At 44.7% G+C, this 19,365-nt stretch overlaps 1 protein-coding gene across 1 annotated transcript in view; it reads left to right on the top strand.

The window, feature by feature from the left end:
* Window positions 1–941: 941 nt before the first annotated feature.
* The window catches only part of NDUFS2 (NADH:ubiquinone oxidoreductase core subunit S2), a 47,558-nt gene continuing 29,134 nt past the window's right edge, over window positions 942–19,365 (top strand). The window contains exons 1-6 of the mRNA XM_030187694.1: window positions 942–1,052; window positions 8,998–9,104; window positions 13,148–13,338; window positions 13,791–13,911; window positions 17,264–17,376; window positions 18,230–18,304. Coding sequence (XP_030043554.1) covers window positions 970–1,052; window positions 8,998–9,104; window positions 13,148–13,338; window positions 13,791–13,911; window positions 17,264–17,376; window positions 18,230–18,304 — 690 coding nt within the window. The 5' untranslated portion in view covers window positions 942–969. The remainder of the gene's footprint in view (window positions 1,053–8,997; window positions 9,105–13,147; window positions 13,339–13,790; window positions 13,912–17,263; window positions 17,377–18,229; window positions 18,305–19,365) is intronic.

The raw sequence follows: 19,365 nt of genomic DNA, 5'->3' as shown, positions 1-19,365 counted from the left end.
GTTACCCCCTGCACTAGATCATGAGCACCACTAAGGACTAAGTCTAGTATTTTTCCTTCTCTTGTCGGCTCCTGAACTAGCTGTTCCATGAAGCTGTCCTTGATTTCATCAAGAAATCTTATGTCCCTTGCGTGTACAGATGTTACATTACCCCAGTCTATATGCGGGTAATTGAAATCCCCCATTATTATTGTGTTGCCCAGTTTGTTTGCGTCCCTGATTTCCTTTAACATTTCCGCATCCGTCTGTTCGTCCTGGCCAGGCGGACGGTAGTACACTCCTATCACTATCCTTTTCCCCTTTGCACATGGAATTTCAATCCACAGTGATTCCAAGGAGTGTTTTGCTTCCTGCAGAATTTTCAATCTATTTGATTCAAGGCTCTCGTTAATATACAATGCTACCCCTCCACCAATCCGATTCACCCTATCACTACGATATAATTTGTACCCCGGTATGACAGTGTCCCACTGGTTATCCTCCTTCCACCAGGTCTCAGAGATGCCTATTATATCTAATTTTTCATTTAGTGCAATATATTCTAACTCCCCCATCTTATTTCTTAGGCTCCTGGCATTCGCATATAGACATTTCAAACTATGTTTGTTGTTCCTAAGTACATCATGCTTAGTACTTGACAGTATTAATTTTCAAACAGCATTTTTCCCTTAAAAAAAAAAAAACAAATCTTCCAGTCCTGATACTACAATACAATACAGCAAAGCTACACGCCCACCTCGTAAATGATGTCACGGATAACCCTAAAAGCTCAAGCCAACCTCCTTGCCCACAACAAATATGTCCGCACTCGCTAGGCAGAGGCCCTTGTCACTATCCCGGGTATAGGAGTTTTGCAAGGAGGTTTCAAGACCTTACCTAAGATGGCTGCCCTGTCTTATAGTTTCCTGCGCTGGTGACATGCCGGAGTCAGTCACGTCACGTGCGCGCTTCCGTCACCCGCGAAGAAAGATGGCGGCGCTCAGAGCATTTTGGAAGCTGCGGGCACCTTCAGGCTTCCTGCAGAAGAGCCCTAGGCTGGTCCAGCAGAACAGGTGACCAGAAGGGATTCGGTTCGTTTGTGTAGCCTCGGGTTGGGAAACCATCCTAACGACCTATTTGCTTGCTGCAGGGAGCTGTTTTGTTTTGTTTCGCATCAAATAAGCGGTAGCCTTTTCCAAGGGATACAAATCTGTTCTTCTGAAAGGAGATGTATCCTTAACAGTCTGTGTTAGCTGCCTAGTTAGCTACTTAACATAACATAGTAGATGACGGCAGAAAAAGACCTGCACGGTCCATCCAGTCTGCCCAACAAGATAACTCATATTTGCTGCTTTTTGTGTATACCCTACTTTGATTTGTAACTGTGCTCTTCAGGGCACAGACCGTATAAGTCTGCGCAGCACTATCCCCGCCTCCCAACCACCGGCTCTGGCACAGTCCGTACAAGTCTGTCCAGCACTATCCCCTCCTCCCAACCACCAGTCCCGCTGCCCACCACCGGCTCTGGCACAGACCGTATAAGTCTGCCCAGCACTATCCCTGCCTCCCAACCGCCAGCCCCGCCTCCTGATCTTGTCTAAGCTCCTGAGGGTCCATTCCTTTGGCACAGGATTCCTTTATGCTTATCCCACGCATGTTTGAATTCCGTTACCGTTTTCATTTCCACCGGAATTCAAACGTGTGGGATAAGCATAGAGGAATCCTGTGCCGAAGGAATGGATCCTCAGGATTTGTATCTGTCATTTTCAGGGCACAGACCCTACAAGTCTGCCCAGCACTATCCCCGCCTCCCAACCTCCAGCCCCGCCTCCCACCACCAACTCTGGCACAGACCGTATAAGTCTGCCCAGCACTATCCCCGCCTCCCAACCACCAGCCCCGCCTCCCACCACCGGCTTATTTATTTATTAGAATTTATTTAGTGCTTGGATTTTTTTTTTAAGTTCAAATGTATTTATTAAGTTTTCAAAAAATATACAAATAAAAAAGACAGTCTTATCCAGGATGGCATAAAAAGTTCTATACAATGCAATATCCTTAAATATAGAATGTCATTACAGACGGTTAAAGAAGAACAAAACAGACAGATTTACTAATCAAGGAGTTAATTCACAGTTCAAATTTGACAAAATTTGGCTACTTGTTCCCACGTTCTATGAAATACCGGTAAAGAATTGGTACGTTCAGCTAGTATTTTTTCATATTTAAAAGTCATACATACAGTAGCCCACCAAAAGCAAAAAGAAACCAGTTTATGATTTTTCCAATTTTTAAAAATAGTAGAGATTGCTTCCGCTAATGGTGCATCAAATAATTCATAGTTACACTTAACTCCTGCTTGTTTCAACCCTGCAGAACGAAAAACTATAATATGGAATGAAAGAGGGAGATTCAAATGAAAGCACAAATTCTGTCCCAAACTGATGACCAGAAATCCCGAAGATCTGGGCAAGAAAAACACATGTGCTGTAATGTACCTTTATCTCCATTACAAGACCAGCACAAATTTGAAGATGTAGAATCCACCTTATGTTGTTTAACTGGGGTCCATAATGCTTTATGTGAGAGTAAGAAAAGAGATTGCAATATAGGAGCAGAAGCAATAGGTTTCATAGATTTAATCCAAAACCATTTCCATAACTTATCAGACATGGAGGCATATTTTCAAAGCACTTTGGGAGGCTAAGTTCCATAGGTTTCTATGGAACTTTGGGAGGCTAAGTGCTTTGAAAATGAGCATAATGGCATGATTAGTGTCCCTTGTCCATATATCTTGAAGAGCCACAATTTTCGAGTGACTAGATGTTAGGAGTACAGAATAAAATTGTGAGGCTATTCCCTTTGTTTTAGTTATAGAGTCAAATATATGAAAAATGCCAGGGTTTAATTGTGCATTATAATACTTCCTCAGCCATTTGGCAAGTGCAGACTTCAATTGTAAATACCTAAAATATTGAGTATTAGGCAGGTGAAATTTTTGCATTAGCTCTTTAAAAGAGATAATATTAGTGCCAGAACATAAATCAGTTATACAATATATTCCACAGGAAATCCACTTCTTCCAAATAAAAGAAGAACAACCAATTTTTACGTGAGCATGGCTCCAAAGTGATGCCATCTGAGAAGAGGACAAGGATATTTCACAAGTAGAATCTAAAAAAATAAGAGCCTTAAGAGTGTCATAAATAATGGGCCAAGAGGTAACTATGGCGGAAGATGACAATATAGGTAGAAAGTTTAATGAAAGAGGATGAGCCATCTTTTGTTCCAAAAGAAGCCATGCAGGAGCAGGCACACTAGAACAATTAAGCCATGCTACTACTCCTTTTAGTAAAAATGCCTGTTATAAAAAGAAGTCTAGCAATTTCAAACCTCCTAAACGGCGTGGCATACATAATTTAGATGATGAAATTCTAGCAGGTTTTTTTTTCCGTAGAATAGAAGAAATAATATTATTATAAAACCTAAAAAAGTACTTAGGAAATTGGAACGGAAGCATAGTCATTATATACAGAATACGTGGAGCAATGACCATTTTTATAGTCTTAATTCTCTCCCACTAACTAAGATGCAAGGGAGACCATATAGTACAGGTGTGTCGAATATTTTTCAGAAGTAAATCCATATTGATTTTGATTGTGTCTTCCCATGAGACCCCAAAAAGACTCCTAGGTATTTAATTTAATTTATTTGTTACATTTGTATCCTACATTTTCCCACCTATTCAAGGGAAACAGTCATGGCATAAAAATGTAAAAATAACAATAAAAGAGTATACCATAACAGTCTGAATCTCCCTTAGGAGATGAACAAGAAAAACTCATCCCCCTCCCTAAAAGAGAAATATTAGCTACTATTAACCTTCAAATACAAGTGCACGACTACTTACTGCTCATGGTATATTTATTTATTTATAACATTTATATCCCACATTTTCCCACCTATTTGCAGGCTCAATGTGGCTTACATAATTCCGTAAGTGGTGATTACCAGTTCCGGATAGGAGAAATACATAGTTGGGGCAAAGGGACAGATTAGGTTATTGTACAAGAGGAAAGTTCATCCTATGATAAGAGCTAAAGGTAATAGGTTAAACTTCAATCATGACAAAAAAGCTTGAATAATTAGGATCATTAAACTGGAAATCAAGATAATTAGCAAAAACAGTAGAGATATAGAGAATACATGTTGTATTGTTGCGTTTTGTTAATTTGAATTTATGATGAGTGGTTATTGTATGCTTTCTTAAATAAATAAGTTTTCAATAGTTTATGGAAGGTCACTATGTCGTGTGTTATTTTTATGGATTTTGGTAATTCATTCCAAATTTTCGTGCATATGTAAGAGAAGCTGGATGCATGTGTTAATTTATATTTCAGTCCCTTACAGTTTGGGTAGTGGAGATTCAGGAAAGTTTGTGATGAGCTTGTAGAGTTCCTGGTTGGTAGGTCAATAAGGTTTGACATATATCCTGGAGCCTCACCGTGTATGATCTTATGAACCAGGGTGCAAACCTTAAAAGCAATACGTTCTTTTAAAGGGAGCCAGTTCTCATAAGGGACTAGCACTTTCCTATTTCATTTTGCCAAATATGAGTCTTGCTGCCGTGTTCTGTGCAGTTTGAAGTTTTTAAATAATTTGTTCTTTGCAACCAGCATAGATGGCATTGCAGTAGTCTAGCTGGCATAATACCAATGATTGCACCAGTCTGCAGAATGCTTCTCTTGGGAAGAAAGGCTTAATTCTTTTTAAGTTTCCACATGGAATGGAACATTTTCTTTGTTGTGATTTTTGCATGGTTCTCTAATGTAAGGTTGCAATCAATTGTAACTCCTAAAATTTTTAAAGTTTCTGAGACGGGGAGAGTAAAACTAGGGATGTTTAACTTAGTGGGTATCCTATATAATAATTCTCACCTCCAACGTTCTGACCTGCCTGGGACCGTGGCTCCCTCGGTGGTGGTCAGGACGGCTCCGTAGATCAGACTGACGTCACTGGTCGCATTATGACGTGACCCTAGCAGACCAACTCCGAGGGAGCCATGGTCCCAGGCAAGAAAGCACATTGGAGGTGAGAATTAAGGAGCTCCATCGACGATAATGGCGCTGCAAACACCCCCCTCCAACTCCACCCCTCTCTGGCCCTCCCCTTCGTAAGAGCTGGCTGCTTAAAAGTATTTACCTCCTGCACGCAGGGACGCCGCTTCCGTCTGCCTTTTCTTTCGCTTCTGTTTCAGCTGTTCCTGTGGTCCCGCCCTTGATGTGGTTTTGGGCTCGCCGTCACAGCATGTTTCTCCAAGCCACGTATCTGGCAGGCGTAAACAACAGTCTGGCCGACAGGTTGAGCAGGATCATGCAACCTCACGAGTGATCGCTGAATTCACGCATAATGCGCAAGATCTTCCAAGCATGGGGCACCTGCTTGGTGGATGTTTTCGCCACTCCGATCAATCACAAGGTCCCTCAGTTCTGTTCCAGACTTCAGGCCCACGACAGACTAGCGTCAGATGCCTTTCTCCTTCATTGGGTGAAGGGCCTTCTATATGCATATCCTCCCATACCTCTGGTGGGGAAGACTTTGCTGTAACTCAAGCAAGATTGTGGAACCATGATTCTGATTGTTCCCTTTTGGCCGCGTCAGATTTGGTTCCCTCTTCTTCTGGAGTTGTCCTCTGAAGAACTGTGGAGATTGGAGTGTTTTCCAACCCTCATCACTCAGAACCAAGGGGCACTTCTGCATCCCAACCTCCAGTTTCGCTTCTTTGGGTCTTTCTGAGGGTGTCTCCCGAGCCTTGTTTGCTTCCAGGAAAGATTCCACAAAGTTTGCCATCTGGTGTGACAGCAAGGCCCTAGATCCTCACTCTTGTCCTACACAGACCCTGCTTGAATACCTTCTACACTTGTCAGAGTCTGGTCTCAAGACCAACTCCGTAAGAGTTCATCTTAGTGCAATTAGTGCTTTTCATTAAAGTGTAGAGGGGAAGCCTGTCTCTGGACAACCTTTAGTTGTTTGCTTCATGAGAGGTTTGCTTTTGTCAAAGTCCCCTGTCAAACCTCCACCAGTGTCATGGGATCTCAACGTCGTTCTCACCCAGCTGATGAAGCCTTCTTTTGAGCCACTGAATTCCTGCCATGTGAAGTATTTGACCTGGAAGGTCATTTTCTTGGTGGCTGTTACTTCAGCTCGTAGAGTCAGTGAGCTTTGTTATGTCCTCACCGTTGCGAGGCCCAATTGACCTTATTTTGTTGTTTTGAGTGAGCCTGGGGTCTAGGGATACCCCACATGTGAGAGCAAGCAGCCTGCTTGTCCTTGGAAAAAGCGAAGATACTTACCTGTAGCAGGTATTCTCCGAGGACAGCAGGCTGATTGTTCTCACCAACCTGCCCACCTTGTTGTTGTTCTTTATTTGCTTTTTGATATAACTGAGGTGGGAACAGATGCGTGGGGGGCGGGAAGATGGTTGCGCATGCGCGGTGCGAGTGCCCTGCGCTCCGGAAGCTGTCACAAAGCTCTATAGATTTTTGCTGAAAAAATCTCCGTTCCTGTATCTTCGCTTTTCCACAATAACAGGATCAGTAAAAAATTTTGTGATTTCAAGATGTCACCTTCATGCGAGCAGGGCTTAAAAGACCAAATTGGGCATTCAAAGCCCTCCGACGAGGACGAAGATTTAGAAATTTCCTTTGAAGATCCACTGTATTTTTGGTGAAGTCCAGTAAAAATTGAAGGTGATTACCATTCCACTTAATGTTCTGTTGCCTCTTAGCAAGTTGCAGAATTTCGGAGACTTGAGGAAAACGAAAGATTTTCGTTATAATAGGGCGTGGCGTTTTGCCGCCAGAAAAATTACCAGATGGAATTCTGTGTGCTCTTTCTATTTCAAAAGAATGCTGAAAAGAGATCTTCAGTAGCTTTGGGATAAATTCCTCAAGACATTTAACGGGATTTCCCCCCTCTGAATGCTCCGGAAGACCTAGCAGATGGATATTGTTCCGACGCTGTCGATTCCCTGCATCGTCCATGGCTAGTTGCATATCCTGCACCATTTTAGTAGCACATTGAAATACTAGGGCCTGATCTTTCATGCAACTAAGGCGTTGTTCTAATTGATCCATTCTTCCTTCAAACAAATCAAGACGCGCATTGATGCGAGCTACCTCTGCCTTGATAAATTTTACATCTGAAGAAATTCTCAGAGGGCATTCCGGTTATCGAGGTAAGTTGCTCCGTTATTAACGTTACAATGTCAGGCTTGTCTCTTGTAACTTTCTCCGGCGATGATAGATCCGGTTTTGATCGTTTAGAGCTGGAACCCATTGTAAGAGTTGACTCACTGTTCGATTGTTTGCTAGTAGCCATTAATGAAGTGTTATTAAGCAAATGTATACTTCTTGTAGAAAAAGAAGGTTAAATCATGTTATTAAGCCAGAGAGGTGAGGAGCTCCTTTATCATGCTGCCATTCTTTAACCGCTCTCTAGCGCCTCTCCCCCCCCCCCCCCCCCATTCCACGGTTTCTCTAATTTCCTCAGAAATCTTTCATGAGGTAATTTTTTCAAATGCCTTTTGAAAATCCAGATACACAATATCGACTGGCAGACCTTTATCCACGTTTATTCACCCCTTCAAAGAAATGTAGTAGATGGGTGAGGCAAGACTTCGCTTGACTAAATCCATGTTGGCTTTGTCTTGTTAATCCATTCTTATGTAGATCATTCAGCCTATCTGCTATGGCCCTGTCCTCCCTGGGCAGACTTCTACAGTCTGTGTCCCAAATATGGGAAAACAGGGCAGACGTTATGGCCTTTGTCCTGATTATGGAAAGGGTTGGCATGGACTTTGACATAACGCCAGCAGTTGGCTAGTAAGGCCATTGCTGGCCAGACTTCTACAGTATGTAACCTGAGAATAGCAATGACAGGTCAAGATAAAATATGTGTATTTTATATTATATATTCACATCATATGCTATGAGTGTTTCTCAGGGGGAGGAGAAGACATCTCAGGGTTGATAATGAAATGTCAGCTCGCGACATTATTGGTTAATCAAGTATTGGCAAGCAACTCCTAAAAATTTTCTTTATCAGAGAAAAGAGATGTGAACTTAATTGACATTTTGGAAAATTCAGAAATTACAGATAGAGTTATATTATTAGTGACTTTCGCCTTTGATTTAGATAGGAACAATGTTTTGAAATTGTATTTCCGACACATGGCTGATAGTTTTTTGGGTTCAAAGATGAATATATTTCCTGACATATCAAGGGAATCGCAGACTAGGAGGCGTGAATTCTTGGCTTTTAAGCCAGGAATCATTGCCCTAGGTGGGACCTTCCTGGTGCGATTCCCTTGTAAGTGTTTTATTTCCTTATTACTTATTTGTTGAACCTAAGAAATTACAAGAGTTTGTGGAGTTGAAAGAACAGTTGAAGAACCCTCTGCAGCAACTTCCTTTAGTTACCACTGTACCGGCTGCAACTACCGATTAACCTTCCTCCCTCAGAAAATGTGAATTGTAAGATTAACCATTTTGAGTTTTTCTTATTTTCTTTGAGATTGTTTTCCTGATCTTGGATCTCCCAATTGTGGACAATTATTATAATATATATTGATGAGAGAAAATGTTTTCTTTTTCCTTTATATTAATTTCTGTTTTTCCTTACATTTATGTGATAAATGTGAATGTAATTAAGTAAAATGATAAATTAAAAAAAAAAAAGTATTGGCAAGCCAACAAAAATTATAAAACCCCTCTTCCAAAATTGTGTCAAATATAACTTCCTGCTATTTGACTAGCATCGTGGCAAATTGATGACTGCCCTATTTGATTATGAAAGCGTGTAACCTGCGTGGAGTGGCCTTGTTAGGCAGATGGGATGGACTGCGAGGGTCTTTATCTGCCATCATTTACTGTGTTACTATGACGTTTGGCGAGTGTGAGAGTATTTTGCAGGTAAATACTTAATTGTAATCTGAATTTCTTTACTCCTGGTCCTCAGGGAAGCAAAGCAATGGCAGCCAGATGTGGAGTGGAATGAACAGTTTGCAGGTGCGGTCATGTACCCTTCCGAGATCACAAAGAAATGGAAGCCACCCCCGTGGAATGGTGAGTCGCAGCTCAACTAGGTCAAGACAATAAAGAAAAGAAGCTGAATGAAACAGTAACTGTCAGGCCAGATGATGCTTTAGCGAAGCTACTACTGCTACTACTTAGCATTTCTATAGCGCTGCTAGGGTTACGCAGTGCTGTACAAGTTTAAACATGGGGAAGGACAGTCCCTGCTCGAGAGAGCTTACAATCTAAAGGTTACAAACTATGTAGTCAGTGTAGATATCATGTAGGTAGCAAGGTACTGCCTCCAAAACTGAACACAATACTCCAAGTGGGGCCTCACCAACAACTTGTAGAGGGGTATCAACAGCTCCTTTCTTCTGCTGGTTATGCCCCTCTCTATGTAGCCTAGCATCCTTCTGGCCACGGCTGTCGCCTTGTTGCATTGTTTCTCACCTTCAGATCATCCAACACCAACACCCCAAGGTCTCTCTCCTGAGTCAAGCTTACTAATCTCTCCCCTCCTATCTGGTATCTCTCTTTTGGGTTTCCGCACCCCAAGTGCATCACGCTACATTTTTTGGCATTAAATTTTAACTAATCTATCAATTAGGGATCAAATATAAGAACCTGGTGTTGGTTATTTAACTAAATACTAGCCGTTCAGCCCGTAAAAACGGGCTAGTATAGGAGGGGGGGTTGAAAGGCCCCCCACCCCGCTGCCGAGTTCGCTGCTGCCGCTCCCCCTCCCGTAGCCGTCGCCACCCACCTTCCACCCGGTCGGGCCCTCGCTCCGCTATTGAAACAGCGAGGGCACGCAGCACACAGCTCTACTGCTGAGCTGCCGTGGCCTGCCTTCCTTCTCTGCCTGTGTCCTGCCCTCGTGTGACGTAAAGTCGTCGAGGGCGGGACACAGGCAGAGAAGAAGAAGGAAGGCCGACGGCAGCTCAGCAGAGCTGTGTGCTGCGTGCCCTCGCTGTTTCAATAGCGGAGCGAGGGCCCAACCGGGTGGAAGGTGGGTGACAGAGTGTTTGTTGCATGATTTTGTTTAAGGCCTTGAGTGTGGACATGTTGTAATGTCACTGGACACTGTGAAAACTGCCATGTTCTTTAGGAAAGAGTTGATTGAGAGAGAGTATGATAGGTTTATAAAATTATGAGTGAAGAGGAACAGGTAAATAGAGAATAATTATTTACTTTTTCAGATAGCGTCATGAAATGCCCCCTAGGTATGGTACTAAGAGATTTGTATAACCAGCAGCAGGAGAAGTGCTTAAAAATGAAGTGGAGGAGTAGCCTAGTGGTTAGTGCAGCAGACTTTGATCCTGGGGAACTGGATTTGATTCCCACTGTGGCTCCTTGTGACTCTGGGCATTTCACTTAACCAACCCTCCATTGCCCCAAGTACAAATAAGTACCTGTACCATGTAAACTGCTTTGAATGTAGTTGCAAAAAACCACAGAAAGGCAATATATCAAGTCCCATTTTCCTTTCCCTATTTGAGATTCTAGATGGAATGTTGCTAGTGGAGGAGTAGCCTAGTGGTTAGTGCAGTGGACTTTGATCCTGGGGAACTGGGTTTAATTCTCACTGCAGCTCCTTTGACTCTGGGCAAATCACTTAACCTTCCATTGCCCCAGGTACAAATAAGTACCTGTATTTACCATGTAAACTGCTTTGAATGTAGTTGCAAAAACCACAGAAAGGTGGTATATCAAGTCCCATTCCCTTTCCCTAAACATATTTACCATCTTCTGTTGCCAGTTTCTTGACAAAAACTGTGAGATCTTACAGATCTTATTGTGAGCCTGACCCCAGAAGCAGGAGGTGAGGTGTGCTTAAGCACAGCTGGTGCTCTAGGTGGAGGTGGGAGGGCAGAAGGAGGGAGGCAGATGCTGGGGAGAATAGGGGCAAGAAGCAGGGCAAGTGCTGTGAATGGAAGGAAGTGGTAGTAACCAAAAGGTAACTGAACAGAGAAACCACGGAGTATACAGAGCAATCTAGGAAGTGGGAGAAGGAAGTAGGCTGAATAATAGACAATGGGATAAACACATTGCAGTAATAAACTATCCCCACTGTCTGTTCAGCCTACTTCCTTCTCCCACTTCCTGTGGTAGATGTTGTAGGGGAGAAGTGGGGAGAGGGAGGGGGTAAGATGTTGGTAGAAGGAGGAATAAAAATAGAGGATGGGTGCTGGGGAAGGAATAAAAAGCAGGGCAGGTACTGGAGAAGGAGGCATGGGGCAAGTTCTGGGGAAGAAGAGGTGATGCAGACTCGGGTGTTGGGAAAAGGCAGGATGACGTTGGAAGAAGGAATTAAGAATGGGAAAAGAGGTGCGTTATAAATGAGGGCTGATGGGTGGCAGGTAAAAGGACTGGAATGGTAGGGGTGAGAAAAATGAAGCAAAGGCATGGTGAGAAAGCCAAAAGAAGTAAAAATAGGTAGTTATAAGTGTCAAAAGAGAGATGGAAGCTGAGGAGAGAATGACAGAGCTCGTTCCCTGGTGCTGGCAAAGTTAGGTTTTGGTGCTACACTACCAACAGTTTATGGGAAGGTAGGGTGTGGAACAACCACCCTTTACCCCAAGTCACAGAGAAAATTCAAGGGAACATTGGTTGATGGTATATCTGGGCTTAAGAAAGATTTGAACAATTTTCTGGAGGGCAAGTTTTTAAATTACTAGTCAGGCAGGCATGGGAGTCTCCACCTCTTGTATCTTGGAGTGAATGATGGGAAGTGGATCTTTCCATTGGGATCTATTGGGTATTCCAAGTGGCTGTCGAAGATTAGAAGCTGGGCTCTTGGACCATTGGTCTGATCCAGCAATGCCCTTCTTATGTTTATCTGTTGTAAGGTCTCTACCACCGGGAGACTCTTGAGTCCCTCAGCCCTTTAGCTGAGCTGTGTCTTGCAATCCACTGCTAAAGAGCACACGGCAATCCACAAGGTCAGATCATTATACTTTATTGTAATCCCTTTGTGTCAACTGCTCCTCCAAAAGTAGTTCCCATGACAGCATTTCTCAAGAAGCATAGCAGTTCAACAGCATAGTATTCAAAACAAAACAAAAAAAACCCCAAAAGGTTCCAAAATCTCAGCAGTTCATATAAAGCAGTTATGCAAAGCAATTCTTCAAACAAAGTTGCACAAAAGGGCTCAAACTCCCAGCAGTTCATGTATAGCAGGTATGCAAAGCAATTCTCCAAACACGGTAGCTCCAGAAAGGGTTCAAACCTTCCCCAGCAGTTCATGTCAGCAGTTAGGCAAAACAATTCCCCAAACACAGCAGTTCAGAAAGGGTTCAAACTCTCAGCAGTTCATGTATAGCAGTTATGCCCAAAACCACCACTCCTCCTCTCTTCCTTTCAAAAGAAATCAACCTAGGGAGAGTGGCAAGGGTCCCTCCCCAACCAGGCCAGCATTATACCATGACCACCACCCGCATGACCCTGCCGTGATAAACCTATTCTCTCGGCTCCCCTCGTGGGATAGCCACCTTTTCCCTTCTCTACCAGGCTCTCCTCCTGAGCAGCCCTCTCCTGTTTCACCTCCTTTCCTTCCAGTTTAATCAGAGCAGCAATCTCCATCTGCTCCTCTTTCTCTAGTTCCTCCCCCTTTTCTTCCCCTTGCCAGTCCATAGGTTCCTCCCCACACCCATTGCTCAGCTGCTCTCCATTTGCTTGATTAGGCAGGTTCAGAACTCCTTCCCTCATCCTGGCTTTCTGGGACAGGTTTTTACAACTCCCTTCTGACCTCTTCTGGGGGCTGTTGGGGATTGAAGTCCCTGTTTCTACCATGGGACCTACTGAGGGGCTGCTGAGAATTGTAGTCTTTTCCTTTTCCCCAATCCCCCAGGGGAAAAGACTCCTTCCTTTCTCTACCCAGTCTCCCTCCCTTTCGAGCCTCCTCATTCCTCCATGTGCCTTTATTCTTCTCACCCTCATATTCCTCACACTGTCCATGATGGCATTGACTGTTCACCAGAAGCTTCCATGCGGGATCCCACGGTTCTGTCTTTTGGATCACAACGCTTGGTTTCTTCCACCTTATTTGAGCTGCTTCTACTGATGGCTTTGCTTTTCTGACCCCTGAACAGATAAGGACCCCCCAGCTGAGAAAAACGTCTCCAACCTGACGATAAACTTTGGACCTCAGCACCCAGCAGCCCACGGCGTTCTGCGTCTGGTTATGGAGCTGAGCGGGGAGTCTGTAAAGAAGTGTGACCCCCACGTTGGCTTATTGCACCGGGGCACTGAGAAACTCATCGAGTATAAAACCTACTTGCAGGTAATCTACAGGAAGATGAGCTTCATGGGGGGGATAATATTACTCCAGCAGTACCTGAGCTAGGCACTGTGATGAATTCCACAGGTGGACAATGAGATACTCATTACTGTGGAGGTTTCTAAGAGCAGTTTGGCTATGTCTGTCTAGGATGAGCTAATGTAACATAGTTTAGGTTTTTTTATCTGTCCTAGCAGAAAGGGTTCAGGTAGGCTGTGGAACTGATGTGCTGGGTACTTAAGGGAAAGGGAACATAGAACACATACACATAGTAGCCTCCTCTCCCAGCTCTTGGCTTGCAGGGGATTATAGATTAGCCCAGGGTGGTCATTGCAGGAGGTGGTGGTTGGTTCCTCTGATGGGATACTGGGGGCACCTTCCTAATTTCATCCGAGAATTATTCATAGTGAAGTTATTCCTTTTTGCTACTCCAAATCTACTGCCTTCCCCTGTAGGCCCTGCCTTACTTTGACCGGCTTGACTATGTGTCCATGATGTGCAATGAACAAGCCTTTGCCCTTGCTGTGGAGAAACTGCTGAACATCCAGCCACCGCCCAGGGCCCAGTGGATCCGAGGTAATGCAGTCTGCATGGTGACTTCAGATTTCTTATGTATATAGTTATGGACTAACAAAGTCGTTCAAAACGGTATACAATTTATACAAAATACACAATTAGACAAATAGCATTGTATATATAGAATGGGCGACTGAGCACAGTCAGAGCAGTAGGGAGCAAAAGAGCAAGCTTGCAATCTACAGGAGAAGAACATAGTGGAACTAGGGCCTGTGTAGCCCTGCCAGTTTCAGTATCCTTGTTGTGTTTCTTATCTCTAATGGTGCAAAATCCTGCCATGAATTAGAATAGCCCAGTAATTACCGTATTTTTCGGACTATAAGACACACCGGACCATAAGACGCACCTAGGTTTTAGAGGAGGGAAATAGGAAAAAAAAAATTTCCTTTTTCCCTCCTCTAAAACCTAGGTGCTCCGGTGCGTCTTGTCCGAGTTCGGGATCGCCCTCCCCCCGGCCCTGTCACCATTTCTCCCTACTCACGTCACGCGATCTTCCCTGGTGGTCTAGTGACATCGGGGCAGGAAAGAGCCCCCTCTTTCCTGCCCAGCGCGCTGCTCTCCATGCTCCTGTATGCATTGCTGCCTGACGGTCTCGGCGAGATTCAAAATGGCCGCCAAGAATTGAAGTCTCGGCGGCCATTTTGAATCTCGCCGAGACCGTCAGGCTGCATACAGGAGGACGGAGAGCAGCGCGCTGGGCAGGAAAGAGGGGGCTCTTTCCTGCCCCGACGTCACTAGACCACCAGGGAAGATCGCGTGACGTGAGTAGGGAGAAGTGGTGACAGGGCCGGGAGGAGGGCGATCCCGAACTCGGGGGGAGGGAGGGCGATCCCGAACTCGGGGGGAGGGCGGGAGGGAGGGAAATCGCTACCTTCGGACTATAAGACGCACCCCCCATTTTCCTCCCAAATTTGGGGGGAAAAAAGTGCGTCTTATAGTCCAAAAAATACGGTAAGCTGTCTGGTAGCATTGTCATTCACAGACTGTTCTAGGATCTCAGCTGTTACTCTGTACTCAAATTTGATCTGGATAAACATTTCAGCTGTGGTCTCTCTAGTCAGTCAGTTTTGTTATACACCCAACAAAATAGTAATCTCTAGGTGTGGTACAGCATAGTATTTAAAATCTTCCTATGACAGATTTGGCCTTTTGTCCTTAAAGAAGGATCCATGTACTGCGGTTCACTCCATGGTTAAATCGAGTTAGACTGTTGTAATGCCCTGTACTTGTGATTGTCAGGAACAGCATTACCTAAGCTCCATTTAGTTCAAAATAGTGTCGCCCGATTAACTTTCAGGAAAAGTTCGGAGGAGTGTGTTTCACCAACGCTTCAGCAATTCCTCAGAAGTGGGTAGGGCGTGATTTAAAGTGCTATTAGTTCTGTTTAAGGCTTTGTGTGGCAGAGCACCACAGCCCTTGTTAGACCTGTCGTAAGTTTATAGACAGGCCATTTCACTATAACTACAGAGAATTGGAGAGCAGCTCCAGGACTGCAGAATTCACTTGTGTCGAATACTTGACTGGTTATGGATTTAGCTGCTTATTAGGTTAAAACCAGCTCATTTTCTTTTTAAGCTAAGGAATGTTCTTGCATTTCTTATGAAAAATTAGCTTACAAAGGAAATGGAAATTATTGTTTACTAGTAAAAAAGGCCCATTTCTGATACAAATGAAACGGGCGCTAGCAAGGTTTTCCTCGGAGTGTGTATGTGAGAGTGACTGTGTGTGAGAGAGTGAATGTGCGAGTGTGTGTGAGAGAGAGAGAGTGAGTCTGGGTGCAAGTGTGTCAGTGAGAGAGAGAGAGTGTGTGCAAGTGCGTATGTGAGAGACAGTGTGTGAGAGAGAGAGTGTGTTTCACACAGATACAGTGTGTGCGAGAGAGAGAGTGTGTGTGAGACACAGACTCTCTGTGAGACTGAGTGTATGAGACCAAGAGAGTGTGTGAGTGACTGTGTGACACATAGAGAGTGAATGTGATACAGTGTGAGACATAGAGTGTGTGAGAGACAGTGTGTGAGAGTGAGAGAGAGAAAGACATTGACTGTGAGAGAGAGAGAGTGTGTGTGACAGATACCTCCCCCCCCCCTCTCTGGTGTCAGGCCCCCCTCCCTCTCTCTGGTGTCAGGCCCCCCCTCCCTCTCTCTGGTGTCAGGCCCCCCCTCCCTCTCTCTGGTGTCAGGCCTCCCCTCTCTCTCTGGTGTCTGAGCGTTACTGTGCAGAACGCTGAGCTCTGGCTGTGCTTCAAGGAACTGACCAATCCTGTTTAATAGAATGCACCTCCAACATTCTGAAGCCCAGAAACCTCGTGTGGTTGGTCACTTCTGCTTGTGACAAACCCGGAAGTACGTGATGTCAATTCAGGAGATGGATACAGAGAGCAGGAATGCCTCAGCCATGCAGACAGCTTCAGAATTTTGGAGGTGCGTTTTATTATATAGGATTTGTTGTTTGCTGTAGGTATGTTTTGGATGATTTTAAGGGAATGTTCAAGCTTTATCAGCAGCTGTACGGTACAGTTTTGATTACCCGACCCTCGCTGATCCAACCATCCGGCATATCCAACAGAACCCCAGTCACGGTGTGCAGCTTCACTTTCCATTTTCCGAACCTAGTACCTTACTTTTACCACCGTTGTGAGCCAGGCCCCTGCATTTACTGCCTTTGTTTCTGCATTGTTTGAGGGGTTACCATTGTTTTCCATATTATCCAACTTTTCATTTATCTGACAATGGGTCAGTTCCATTTAGGTCCGATAATTTAGACTTTACTGTGCTTGACTTTGAGGTGAAATGGCCACACGTGTTTGTGACGGTTTTCGTATTTTCCGCTTGGAACATATCTTTTGGATTCGAGAAGAGACACATAGTGCAAATATGTGTTGATATCGGTAGCTGACGTAGTGTCTCCAGCTGGGGGTGGCTTTAAATGTGCTGCACCGGTTGTCATGTTTACGGTAATTGGGGCATTGCAACAGTCCAGCTGTAATGCTACCAGGAAATGAGCTACTGTCCTCGGTGCTTTATATCCAAAAGTGAACGAAGCTCCCAAACTAACCTTAGTTTACAAATACAGGATTTTAAACTAAAATAATTATTACGGTTACTCCTAGAATTGTAATTTTATGTCTGGGATAATAGAGTCCCTGTTTCTAGTTGAGGTATCGTTGTATCCAGCTTGACCCACAGAAGCTGAGAGAGCTAATCCAAGCCAGTAAACTCCAAATGTTTTGCTTGCTATTTGCAGTGCTTTTGTGGTCATCCTTAATTCTCCTGCTTCTCCTCCCCTTTCTTCTTTCATCTGTCCATCCAGCAGTAAAATTACGTAGCTTAGGTGCCTGTCTCCTCCTTTGTAGTACTTTTTGGGGAGCTTACCCGTATTATGAATCACGTCATGGCAGTCACCTGTCACGCTCTGGACATCGGTGCCATGACACCTTTCTTCTGGATGTTTGAGGAGAGAGAGAAGGTAAACTATTTTTTAAAAGTATATTTTTGAGGTACTTATTAATAGTTACATAGTAGATGACGGCAGAAAAAGACCTGCACGGTCCATCTAGTCTGTCCAAGAAGATAAATTCATATGTGCTACTTTTTTATTTGTACTGTCCTCTTCAGGGCACAGACCGTATAAGTCTGCCCAGCACTATCCCTGCCTCCCACCACCGGCTCTGGCACAGACTGTATAAGTCTGCCCAGCACTATCCTCGCCTCCCAACTACCAGTCCCGCCTCCCACCACCAGCTCTGGCACAGACCGTATAAGTCTGCCCAGCACTATCCCTGCCTCCCACCACCGGCTCTGGCACAGACCGTATAAGTCTGCCCAGCACTATCCCTGCCTCCCACCACCGGCTCTGGCACAGACCGTATAAGTCTGCCCAGCACTATCCCCGCCGCCCAACCACCAGCCCCGGCACAGACCGTATAAGTCTGCCCAGCACTAGCTCCGCCTCCCAACCACCAGTTCTGCCACCCATTCTAGGCTAGTTCTAGACTTTCCTAAAAAAGTGAATTCCCCTTCCCATTTATCCAATGTGCAAAAACAGCAGGGTGGTGGTAGTGCTAACTTGTGCCCCTTTCCCCTTCTTGCACATAATTCTACTCATTCAAATTGACTCTGCTCTGCAGTGACCTCTCCTGAGATCATTCAGTTCTTATCTGCTGAGAACACAGGGTCTGATATGAAGTTCTACCAGTTGTGATATCCCTGTGTCCATGCCCTGTATCCTCCAGTTCTAGAGTTGTCAGGCGGTGTATCCCAGTTGGCTCCATATTCTTACTGAAGAGCTCTGTGGTGATCTGCTTTTTGTTCACTTCCAGATGTTTGAATTTTATGAGAGAGTATCTGGCGCCCGGATGCACGCAGCGTATGTCCGTCCCGGTGGTGTGCACCAGGTGAGTGAGGAGAGAGGGGCTACCGTAGATAACTGAAGTGCGATAGGAGAATGCCGGATTATGAGAACACAGCAGAAGAAGCTGACTACAGAAAAACTGTGCTGATTCCCTCATGGGAGAGAGTTACGGAGTCCTAACTCTGCAGTGTCACAGAGTCTGAAATAGGCAGGACATTAATCTCCCCTTTGTTGTTTTTTTTTTTGTTTTTTTGTTACATTTGTACCCCGCGCTTTCCCACTCATGGCAGGCTCAATGCGGCAGGCAATGGAGGGTTAAGTGACTTGCCCAGAGTCACAAGGAGCTGCCTGTGCCGGGAATCGAACTCAGTTCCTCAGTTCCCCAGGACCAAAGTCCACCACCCTAACCACTAGGCCACTCCTCCACTGTTGCTACTATTTGAGATTCTACATGGAATGTTGCTATTCCAACATTCCATGTAGAAGTCGGCCCTTGCAGATCACCAATGTGGCCGCGCAGGCTTCTGCTTCTGTGAGTCTGACGTCCTGCACGTATGTGCAGGACGTCAGACTCACAGAAACAGAAGCCTGCGCAGCCTTCTACATGGAATGTTGCTATTCCACTAGCAACATTCCATGTAGAATCTCCAATAGTAGCAACATTCCATGTAGAATCTCCAACAGTAGCAACATTCGATGTAGAATCTCCAATAGTATCTATTTTATTTTTGTTACATTTGTACCCTGCGCTTTCCCACTCATGGCAGGCTCAATGCGGCTTACATGGGGCAATGGAGGGTTAAGTGACTTACCCAGAGTCACAAGGAGCTGCCTGTGCCTGAAGTGGGAATCAAATTCAGTTCCCCAGGACCAAAGTCCACCACCCTAACCACTAGGCCACTCCTCCACTCTTTGTGCTGTCCATCCTCTAGAGCATCACCATTTCCCAGGCAAATCGGGAGTAATTAATGCTCTTTCTTCTGAATCCTCTGCAGACGTGTTCATTCCTATCTGATCTTCACTTACCTTGTTCCTTTCATAGGAACCAACTTTTCAAAATGATTGAGGATGCTCAACTCGGCACGTGTTCTATTAGGCTTGTGC

This window comes from Microcaecilia unicolor, chromosome 14 (genome assembly GCF_901765095.1).
Source record: "Microcaecilia unicolor chromosome 14, aMicUni1.1, whole genome shotgun sequence".
Lineage (NCBI taxonomy): Eukaryota > Metazoa > Chordata > Amphibia > Gymnophiona > Siphonopidae > Microcaecilia > Microcaecilia unicolor.
The sequence above is the reverse complement of the archived record's forward strand: the minus strand, read 5'-3'. Positions and strand labels throughout refer to the sequence as shown.